This window comes from Falco rusticolus, chromosome 9, assembly GCF_015220075.1.
Source record: "Falco rusticolus isolate bFalRus1 chromosome 9, bFalRus1.pri, whole genome shotgun sequence".
Taxonomy (NCBI): Eukaryota; Metazoa; Chordata; class Aves; order Falconiformes; family Falconidae; genus Falco; species Falco rusticolus.
The window spans coordinates 50,337,356-50,349,358 of NC_051195.1; the positions used below are offsets into that span (position 1 = coordinate 50,337,356).

Below are 12,003 nucleotides of genomic sequence, written 5' to 3' on the forward strand. Positions count from 1 at the left end.
GCTTGTTGCAACTCGTCCTTAGTAAGAACCTATTTAAATAGCACTGTGGAAGTTTGTGAAAAAACCCAATTGTCCTTTCTTCACCCATCACAAAGACAACAAACATGAAAAAAAGCAGCATACTGTTGGGTGGTGGGGTGGGGATGACACAACTCTCTGGGAAATGAAAAGTAATACAGATAGTTTTGTTTGTCCCCAAAGTAATCTTGCCGGGGAACACAAATCAAAGAGAAGTTAAGCATATTTATTTCTAGCTCCTGCACAGCTTTTGGTATGGTTGGGTTTTGCTAAACCACATAAGCTACTCTAATATGGGCGTAATTTCTTAACACTGCATTAAGTTGAAGGTTCCAGTGGGAATAGTTTTAAATGCTTCTCTGCAAATAGCAACAAGTCTTCCAAATGCAAAATTGTAAGCATAAAAATGGGTTTGAGGAAGACTTGTTCCAATAAATAAACTGAAAACTAAGAGTTATCAGTTCTGTAGATAAAGGGAAACTGCCACAGAACTAAACAGAAGAATTTGTTGTACATGTACATGCTTCAGATGTACATGCCTTGTTCCCATTTTTTTTAATTGAACATTTGAGGTGTGCTTCAGCTACCAAAATGGCCAACGCCACCTCCCCTGGCTTCCATAGTCTTGAACTACAAAACAGTGTTACCTGATTCTTTGTGGTCGATTCCCATGCTGTTCCACCTTCTTGTGATATCAATATATAAGATATCTACAGAAGCCATTGAAAAAATTGCTGTTGCTGCAGTTATGCAAGTTTCTGTTAAAAAACAGACACAATGAAGAAGAAATTCTGATTACATCTGAACTTCCAAGTTAGGGAAAATTCTGCAAGGGCAACTAGAGAGAACACTGGAGAAAAGTTAGGCAATGTCATATGTACACACCCACTGTAACATGCTTAGGCTAATAACGAATATACAGCATAGAGCAAACAAACCGGAGTTCATAAAGTGCACGTATCTGAAATGGTACAGGCCCTGCATGCCTGGAAAAAAAAAAAAAAAAAAAAAAAAAATCACATGCAGAACTTGTATGTACCTAGCACTGCTGCCTGTCCAGATCACACTGGTGGCATAGAGGCATGCACCCAAATACAAACTGCACATGCAAAGTCACATTGATCTCCAGACACAAAAAAGGCAGCAGTGAGATTACAGATTAACTGGTTTATTTTGATTTTGTGACAAAACACGAAAAAAAAGAGAAAAAGAAGAAAAAAACCCCTAAATATTTCATTAAAAATGACTTGACTGTTACACACAGCTTCTCCTAGGCTGTACTCTAACGTACTTGTGAAAGCCAACACAAATCTGCACAGACTATCTACATGAGGCAGAGTTTGCACAGAGAACTACTTTTTGTATTGACTGACTGATCCGGTTTGAAAAAGGTTGGAGGAAAGCTTTCAGACACAGAATTACTTCTTCATGCCTGAAGGCCTAACAGATTTCCCTGTCTTACTGAACACTGCATGGAAAAGAGCAGCATCTCGGGATGTATCTCAGCATCTGGTGAATAAGCCATGTAGGAAATCTGACACTTGTGTGGTCTGAGCCTGCAGTGTAGTGTTGATCTGTGTATGAGAATTAGCAGCTGCCAGAATTCCAGATGTCTGGCAGCTGGCTAGAACCAGTGCACATGCCAAGAGCTGGCCAAAATTTGTAGCCAGAAAAGAAAGAAAACAAAAAAAAGAGGGTGTGGGGGGTGGAGATAAAACCCCAACAAAAAATACCCTACCTGGATAGTTGAAAAGAATCTTAATTTTCAGTAGTCTAAGCAGAGGTCCCTTAAAACAGAGTTAAGGTCTAGCCTAGATCCCAAAAAAATCTTTGGCAGCATCCAAGCAAGGACTAGAGACACATTCGGTATTTCCCTTTTAGTTCTTGTTTTAGAATGAAGAAATTATCAAGGGGAACAGATTTGAGTAGCCAAAATTTGAGTGGATAGTCTCTGCGACCACTTGCCGACACACACATGCACGCACACACACATCACACCTTGTGTACCATCTTATTCTTGAAAAGTGATACAGCTCATGTCTTAAAAACATGGCCTTATTTCTGAAATGAGTAGTAGTGACAGCATTTCAGAGAAGGGCCATAGAGTTGGTATAGATCCTCTGGGGGCAGGGGGAAGGGGGGAAGACTGTATTTAAAAGTTTAATTTAACATGCATTAAGAAACTGCAAACACCATTTCATTGGGATATGGCAATTTATTTTAATATTCTTAAAAGAAAACGCTGGGCATTTATTCTGTGTTTCCTCTGTCAAGTGCCAAATACAGGCTGGACTAAACAATAGAAAAATACAGAACTGGAAACAATCCTGTACTGGTCTGTGGATAGAGCAGATGTCTTCAGTCATTTTCCTATATATTGTCATTTGTATAAGTCAAATTGTTTATATTCATTCCTGAATGCAAAATGCATCTGCATAGAAACAGGATCTGTATTTTAAGAATACATCTCTGCGGCTGTCTTATTTCTTTGTTCATGTCAAATGAAAGGACAGAAAATGAGATATTGGTACCATGACTAGAACAGAATAGATCCATAAAAAACAATGAAAAAAACAACCCCTCACAAATAAAAGTATGTGAAAAATCAATTGAGTTCCTTGCCATTGCAAGGTTGCAATTTCACAATGCAAAACCTTAGTGCACAGTGCAGTCAGCAACTGGCATTTGGAAATCCTTTCCTGTTGGCCATGGGGGCAGATGGCTGTGTCCCCACAGCCAACAGAATCAGATGAAGTGACCCAATTCAGTTGGATCACGTGGCTCACAGTACTATTCCTACAATTTACTAGGAGGCATGACATGTGTGAACTGCAGAATAGTATCTCCCAAAGCATCGCGGTGTCTGCGGGCAGAATAAAGGAACCCTAGGATCCTACCATAGACACAGTTTCACAGAGGTCAGGTGTTTTGGAGCTTGGAATGACAGAAAATACACCTTTTTTTATAAAAATGGTCTGATGGAACTTATGGGGAAAAGTTTTTTTGGAAGGCACTACTAAACCTACAAGCTAAAAGCGTACCACTGTTAGGACCTGCTTTTATTCAACAAAACTTAAGATAAGCTCAGGGACAGCAGTGCTAGCCCAAGGACCAGGAGCTTCTAACACTTTGATGATGCTTTAAGCAATTTCTAAAGAAACCTTCAGTTTACTAACCTTATAAACGTTCGGAAACCTGTCGCCCCAACTTTGTCGTCCCTTTTACACCAAGAAATCGGATAAACAACGCAGCCACTTGTCCACAAGCCGCAGATAGTTAAACTGCTTTGCGTACTTGGGGAACACTTGCTTGAGGCAAAGGGAGGGGAGGCCAGGCTCTGGACTCCTGGGGGCATCGGATTCAGGTCTCTCTGCTGCTCCAGCATCTAACAGCTCTTCATTTGCTTCTGAGACATGCTCCAAAGGCTGACACCTGTGGCACATAGAACAATTGTATCTCACATTAACTTTATTCTTACAAGAGTCAATATTCTGAGGTTTTGTGGTTGTTTTAAATTATAAAACATTATTTTATGTGATCTTTACAATAATAAAAAAAAAAAAATCAAGAACAAATACTAAGGTTCCCTAGGGCAGAAATCACGTTATAGGAGTTAAAAGGATAACAAGCAGACCATTCTCTGATGCTAAAAGTCACACCTATAAATATGATTGACAGAGATGCCCCATCATTACCAGGTTAATTGTGAGAACTACTGTTAACTCATCACTCCCCTTGAAAGGACTGGGAGCTGGGCACCATCATACTATTTTTCTGTAAGTTTGAGATTTTGTCTTTATACTAAACTTCTCCTTTGTCCAAATCTTGGGTTACTCCTTCAAAAAGGTAAGAGCAGGTGCCTGCTCAGCACACCACCACACAGTCACCCTGGCCCTGCGTGGCTCCTTTTACATGGACCTTTGGCTATTGTCTCCTAGGAAGGGTCAGCAGTTTTCTACACAGGTATTAAATTGCCACAGATTCTATAGCACTGCCCAAGCTATAGAAACAGATGGAAAACATTACCAGTGTTCAGAAATTCAGGGAGCTGGCTATCAATCCAGCTACCGAATTATATAAATGAATATTTTTTGGATAGGTGATCTTAGGACTTCAAAATTATGACAGTTTAAGACATTTTCCACATGACTCCTCAGCATTTTCTGAAAGTCCTATTCCTTTGAATTTATTTCACCTAAACATTCCAAAAGTGAAACACTGACAACAAGGTACACCTCCCTGATACCCTTACAATGCTTAAAAAAAAAATATAGTGCACTCATTGATAAAGACATTTTAGTTTCTCTTTCATCACAGAAAGCCGGGATGGACATCAGATTGTGTTACTCCTTTCTGCATCCCTGATCTGGAACAATATTTTTCCCCCCCCACTTCCCTTCTTACTTTTCCTTGTCCTAACCCGTAATGCTCCTTGGATCACTTAAAACAGCTCAGGTAACAACAGGTTCTCAAAGAATCAGGCCCTACTGAGTTATTTTTTTTCTAGAATGGCAGATATTTCTTTTTAATCCAAACAGCTAAACATTAAAAGCCATACATCTCAACTTTCCCCTCCCATAACACAGAAACAGTGCTCCCCAATGTAGATTCCTTGTGATGCTGTAAAATATCCTAGTCTTTTCAATAAATCTTTACAACCTCACAAAAGATAACAGGCTAACTTCCTCCGCATACCAAAGGAACCATCAGATAGTACCAACATGCAGTTACCATTAGCATCAAACAAAATTAGGTATGTAGAAAAAAGATAACTTGCATGGAATTTCATGGAATACTTAATGGGAAATGCTGAGAGACTGTAATAATCTAAGACTAAACTTATTTTCCAATAATGATTAGAAGCCTTCACCTTCCCTGACAAGTAAGGTACAAGAAATACAGTAAGGAACATCAGCAAAGAAGGAACTCTAACAATACATACAGAAGCAACAAGGTTCACACAAATGCATACTGGCACTATTCACAAGGCAAACTTCTGAGCAATCCCATTATTTTTTCTTCAAATCCTCTGTGCATACTGTCAAAATACATTATTTCATCTTCATTGTTGCCAAATTCCCTAAATAAAGCCGATCAAGATAATGGTGTTCTGAAATAAATGTTACATGTTTATTCAGCATGACATGTTTACTTTTTCTCTGCATTTGACAGATCTAGATAAAATTAAGGATTGCTGTTCTCATAAGTTCAGAAAGTCCAATAGCTGACGGTAATTATTTGGCACACACTAAGCACATGCAGGTTTTCATTTTCTTTCCAGTGATTTTCCTAAGTACCCATCATGAAGAGTAAATATAATTCACACTAGGTACTAAAAAAATTAGTGTTTTTACTACGTTGATCTTTCGTGTTCCTGAGCAGATTTAGTATCCTTCTGAAAGTTCTGTTCCAGCAGAGGACAAAAATCAACATAGTTATTATCCACCCACAGCACTGTAAAAGTTAGGTCAAATCCACAGTAAATCTGTACCTTCTGACTTAGCAAAAGGCAGATTTCCTTACCCCTCTTGCAGCCATCCTGCAGCCAATCATCCGTAAAAAGTATCCCCATGGGATTTGTAGGCTCTCTTTTCTACGAAATTTCCCTAAAAGACATTAATCCATTGCCACACTGTGTCCCCTTTTAGTGTGGAATACTTTGAAGTTATACCTTTACCTCCTAGCAGAGCTATGTTGAAAATAAATGTATGGCAACAGGAAGACAAAGAGCCCTTACGGGGGCGGGGGGGGGGGGGGGGGGGGGGGCGGGGGGGAAGGCAAGAACAGCAAAAAAGTTTTCAGTACTATGAACCAAATTGCAAAATCTAATTTCTGAAAGACATTTTTGGGGCCAAGTTTTCAACCCTGCTTGAATCTGGGCTCTGAACTCATTCATACCTCCCAATGTTACCTGCAAACGGCAGCAGCTCACCACCCACTGCAGCCCCTGCCCAAACTGTAACCACCACATGCCAGCTCCAAGTTACAGAGATGAACTTTGAAACGTTCACAGCTGTTGCAACAGGTTCTTTGTACAAAGCATTTGTGTTCAGTGTCTTTGGTGTTAAGTCCTCCAAACTGCCAAGCCCTGGCTGCTTGGATGGGACTGTCACGCTGCGATTCACAAAGCATCTGCTTTTTTAAGACTATTGTTACAAAACTTGAAAATAACAGTACTTCTTTTGTACCCACACTTAACTTCACTGATGTTGAATATCTATAAATAAATGTGATCATTTTTCAGATAAAATATTCTAAAAAGTCTTTAAAAAATAAATACAAATCTTAGGTAGTGCTTTGATAATGTTCCTCTGCTGTAAATAGCAAAGTAGAAAAATAATGTTATTTTTGCCATTAGTTAAGTAAAGCTTAAAGTAATAAATTATTAGTTTGGATGGTGGTTTCACTGCCACCAAGTACCCTCAGGTTGCCAAAAGAGTGAGTACAGCCAAAGAACAATAAGCACACAGGCTTCTATTTTTGTTCTTAAAAGGTCTGCTCGTGAATTTAGAAATTCAAATTTTCAGCCAGTTGAACTAGACCTTGACCAAATGTGAAAACTTGTACTCAGTAGGAGAGAAGGTTGTGTTGTTTGAAACACAACTCTTGTGTTAATGACGCCTGGAAGCCCTGAACCCTTTATCATTCTAAATTCAAGAGTTTTTTCAACTGCACATTACTCATTCATCAGTAACATTCTCAGTTAAAAAAAGTATAAAGCTTTACTTTAAAAGATGCAAGCAGAGCTGAGGAGATTTCATTAGATTTCATTTTTCACAGAAAACATTGAAGAGACTGTTAAAAGGGATCGGCTTCAGAGAAATTCATTACAGCGCCAGTGCTTTTGGTGCCTGTGCTGCCCAGCCACAGAAGGGACGCTGGAGTGTTGTCCATCTGCTCCACACTCCTGAGACAGGTCTGACCTGTGGAGCAGCATCTCTCAGCGTACCCTTCAGCTGCAGACCTGGGCTTCCTTCACAAATCCTCTTTCCTGCAGAAGTAAAAGTCCCTGGAACTTCTGAGGAAGTACAGTAGTTTAAAAGAGGTTTTTTCCAGCCTTCTGCTTTTCAACCCCTACCCTCAAAAGAAATGTGAAATGGTCATGAAGAGAACACCCAACCCATAATTGTAAAGAAATACTCTGGACACGTTACTGCTGGGAGTCACAGAAGACACTCTGCCTGCTTAAGGGGGAATGGACATATGTCAAATTATTAAACTATGTTTGGGTTGTATTAGGGTCATAGAAAATTGTGTTTATAGACACCACCCTGTATTATGGTTAAAAAAAAAAATCTGAATGTAATAAAGCAGAGGCTCTACACTACCACTTAGAACTTCCTTCTTCCCCTCCTTTCTAGGGAGAAAAGCCTACAGCTGCCTTTGAGGTCATGGATAAAAACCTCAAAACCAGCATCTCATTTCAAACTAACTGAACTAGGTCTTAAAACCATATTTCTTATTAGAAAAGTATTTTAAAAATAAACCCAGCTTTTTTGTATCCTACTGCATCTCTCATTCCTTTCCACTTACACATTGGAAAAGTCTACAAAATATTTAAATCAGAACAAGTAAACTTAATTCTAATCTTTATTGACAAATCTTGTACTTCCATTAAGTAAAAAAAGAGAATATTTGCTTTTACAGGTTACTGCTTTTATGAAGTGTAATGATTTGTTTTCGTTCTTTATCTTCCCCCCCTCCCTCAAGGTTTCCTTTCCTAATGCTTACAGCTTAATTAATTTGATCATATAATTTGGATTAAAGTGAAAGTTATATTTTGCACTTTTATTAAAACCTCAGACTCTCCAAACCAAACCTGCACAAGAACTTGTGCAGATCTGTAAAACTGAACTGATACATAGACTTGCCTACTCTGCACGCTCACCTTAACTGCAGGTATTTACGCTGACTCTATTCAGAGTGTAATTCTCCACAGACACTACTTCAACACGAGTTTATTTTCTGTAGATCTATTCAACACACTTGTATGCACCCAATCCCAGTGTGGGCTCACCACGAGCAGTTAAGAACAACTGCCTAGCTGGGTATTACAGCCAGGCTCTCTATCTATAAAAACAGAGTTTTACTGTGATCTGCACATCTTTACAAGGAAAGAGTGCACAACCAGTTTTTTGCCCTAGCACTAGATAAATGCTACTCACTTGCAATGCACCATTACATTTTCTTTTGTGTTTCGCTGCCATCTGCCATCACCACACCATAAGGGTGAGGCGGATGCATAACTCCCCAAGGGTCGTGCAATCAAAGATCGGTATAAGCACTGGCAGTACAGCTACACACAGCCCAAAGCCCAGCAATAATGAAAACGTAAGAGTGATTTTCACCTCCATTCCTACCATTAACTCATCGGTCAATTGGAAAATACAGAAGTACACATTTTTGTAGTGTTACCTGCCAGATTCAAAGTGTTGCTGAAAACTCCTACACATACTTATCATCCAGTTCTTTCTTACTCCAGAATGTGCCTTCCAAGAAATTCTTACATACGCTGTCTCTTTCAGGGCTTCACCTTGGGAGTCTGGGTACAACACCCAGGGTTCTCACCCTTGGCCCTAGTCTCCCTGAAAACCTTGAAAAAATGTCTATGGACAAGTGCCACAGGGGAGTTGTGGGGAAGGGACGAGAAACTCCAAAATGCTAAACAAATGTCCAGAAAGCGAATTTGCGCAGGCTCCCTCCATTAGCTCCTTTCTCACAGGATTTCCAACAGGCGAGGGGAGGAGAAGCAAGCTGAGCCCCACACTTTAAAGCTGCTCCTTCGAATTAATTGTGTTGACTGACACAGCTGAGTCAGGCTAAATGAATGAAAGGTCAAATATAAGGTAATGCTTCTGTTGCCATACAGAATAAAAGCAAAGCTTAATTTACATACTAATGTCTGACCTCAATACATTAATTTCTCTAATTCCGCAGCTCATGACAGATCTCTCTTTAGAAATTATCAACTGTGCAGAAAATATTAACTGCATCTTTAAAAAAAGAATTTCAATTTTAATAAAGCTTATGGAAATGACATCTAAGACTACTTATCTTTTATACATGATTACTAATTTATTAATGTTTCCTCCATCTATGTTTTATCCCTTTCATTCTGACCGGCCTTAATCTTTATGCAAATACAAGTTGCTAAGGGACAAACAAATTTGCAACTACTAATTAAAGGCTTCAAAATTTGCAGCATTTTGTATACTTGTATATAAAATTTAGCTGTCAAGTTCAGTGTAAAATAGGGTAAGAACTGCAGTATTAATATTTCTAAGAATGCTCACTTGATACATTTAACATTTAGGGCATTGCTAGAAGTATATATTAAGCAATTTTGGTATCAGCTGACAACTGCTTACCTAATAAAAGAAAATACTAGGTTCTGAATTCTGAAGCTATAATTATTCCCTCAGCTGAGCCTCTATTCTCAAAGCAAGGACTATGTTAACATAGTTAAAAGCAGAGAGTATTTTGCATGACTAATCTATCTATCCACCCATTTATCACCACAGTATATGGACCTCCCAAGAAATTGGTGTTTGTTACTGGCTTGTGTAGGTATGAAGTATGTTTCTGTGCTCATTCTCAGAAATAAATTGTTTAGGAAACTAAGCCAAAGCCAGAGCAGTGTCTCTGCATTATCAACCATTCATTACTTTTCTTTTATGAAGTAATCCAGTTAATTTTATTAACAGAGACTTCCAGTACTTGCAGTACACGATAGCAAGAAGTTTCATAGTTGAACTGCATGTTGTGTGAATAATCAGCATCTTTTGTTTTATACCAGCCACTTGTGAGTTTCATTTGAAGAAACTGAATATTCATCTCCTCTTCACCCCCTGGCAAAGTAAAAAACATCAATAGCAGTAGCATTTCCTCCTTTCAAAATAATAATAAAGTTGCACAAAAACAAAAGAATATTGAACCCCACAGAGTAAGAGATTTTTGAAATTCTGCTAGAAACATTATTGCTCTTACGTATAGTTTATTCAACACTTCCAAGAATGCTTTGAGGCAGTCAAAGCAACCACAATAAAGAGTCCATATTTCAAAGAGCTGAATCAATCACATTAAGAATAAGGATTGATAATCACCACGTTGTTGGCAGACAACTAACTTCACATCATACAAAAAACAATTTGAAAATGCAGCAGCTGTCCTGTCTCCTGGAAGCAGAAAGTGCTGAAAACAATCAGAATTTCCATATCTCTCTCAGAAAAAAGAATCCTTATCTCAGAGAAATAAAGCTGTTAAATCACCTCACTTAGATTTTAACCTTATTGAGAACATGACCATGTCTAACTTTGAATGCAATGTTGGGCCTTGAAGGTGCAGGCATTCTGGAAGGGGGGAAGAAAAGGAGCGTACCAAGTTTTTTTTCTGAGAGTTGGCCAACACATTTTAGGTGAACCCAAGGTTAAATTAAAAAATATACTCCATAGCTTTGCCATTTGCTTAACGAAACCAAAATAATTTAGCAGCTTCTTGAAAAAGTTAAATCGAAGTCCCTGCAGTCAATCATCAACAACCACAGCACCTCTCACACACAGCATCTGCTCGCTGCAGACTTCCCATTTTCTGTCCCATGAGTGTTATTTGCTCACCATGTGCCATACTCAAGCTCCACAGACATCCGTCCCCTGAGAAGGATGGCTCGCTGCCTCTTGAGATTAGGTGGACTTATTATAAAAATAAGCACATCTCATTAAAGATTGAGTAGCTTTTGAAAGAAAATGGAAGATTGCGAAAGTTTGCCACCTGAACACATTGTTAATGAGTCTTTCCAAGACGTAGAAACCTAGTGGTGGTCCCGACTTGCTCCACGTCAAGGGCACAAAGCGATGAGTGAGAATATTACTGACATTTTCATATCATATGCAGGAAAGACTAAGCCTTCACTTCAAACTTGAAACCCAAGACAAGCTAACGTCCTGTCCTACACATTTTGTCTAGGAAGAAATGCAGTTTGTATCGGGAAACATGTCCAATAGCCACGCAAGCAACGCTACGCTTACTGCAGTTATCGACAAGTATTATTCAAGGATTAATACTTCCCTTTCAAAGGAGTTGTACAGAGTCTTTCCTGTCTGAATCGTGCATCGATCAGAGGAATTTCTGAAACAGGAGACGGTGCAGAGGCAAACCGTGCCCAGCTTCCCACTTTTAGCCTATACAAATGCGGCCGTGTCTGTTCACTCCTAGATGAAAGCATTCAAGAAGCTGTTGTCCACTCTTATGTGGAGAACGCTACAGAAATAGCTTCAAATATCCTGTAATGTAAATAAGCTTTCAGATTCCATTGAAAAAAATCACAATATGGGCAACAGCTAACACAGTTGTGGCCATCCATAAAGTACCAGAGCATGGGGAACAAGATATTTACATCCCTCCCTTGACAACAGGGCTGTGGAAGGATTTCAGAAGATGAACCCAGACAGAGAAACCACCGGTTCACAGAAACCCGAGAAGCCCAGAAGTCTGGAACGGATCTTACCCGCCCTCATTAATAAGCGAGGATTTGTTCCACTATCCTCTGAAAAATGTATCCTTCTAGACAATATAGGCATTTGTGATCTTAGTAACTTCCGGATCAGAAAGTGCTTAATTTTAGGGTGTTTTAAGGAGACACATGTATGAAATGAAGTGTTTAGGTTTTCAACAAGCCTATTACATAAATCAAAAGTCAGAAAGGCTGTGTTAATTCCCTTGTATTTTAAAGTAAAGCTCAATCCAATAAACAGTTTCAAACCTGATATCCAATGCTCTAAGTGTTCACCAGTGATACTGTGATTAAATCTAGTTTTGTTAAACTCCACCTTATTCAGTGATGACTGGAATCAGTACAGCAGTACACCAGGGAGAGGAGACATCCTTTAGAGATACAGCGCAGATCCTGCACACCTGAGCTGAACATCCAGCTGTATGTAATGGTTGCACTTGAGCTCTGTTTTTATTTCTACAGCACCCTCTAATACA

General features: G+C 39.1%; 1 protein-coding gene across 1 annotated transcript in view; it reads right to left on the minus strand.

Moving 5' to 3' along the window:
* Positions 1–12,003, minus strand: part of TTLL11 (tubulin tyrosine ligase like 11) — a 49,081-nt gene that overhangs the window by 2,975 nt on the left and 34,103 nt on the right. The window contains 4 exon segments of the mRNA XM_037400113.1: positions 666–776; positions 3,195–3,219; positions 3,222–3,275; positions 3,278–3,450. Of these exon segments, the coding sequence (XP_037256010.1) occupies positions 713–776; positions 3,195–3,219; positions 3,222–3,275; positions 3,278–3,450 (316 nt within the window). The 3' untranslated portion in view covers positions 666–712.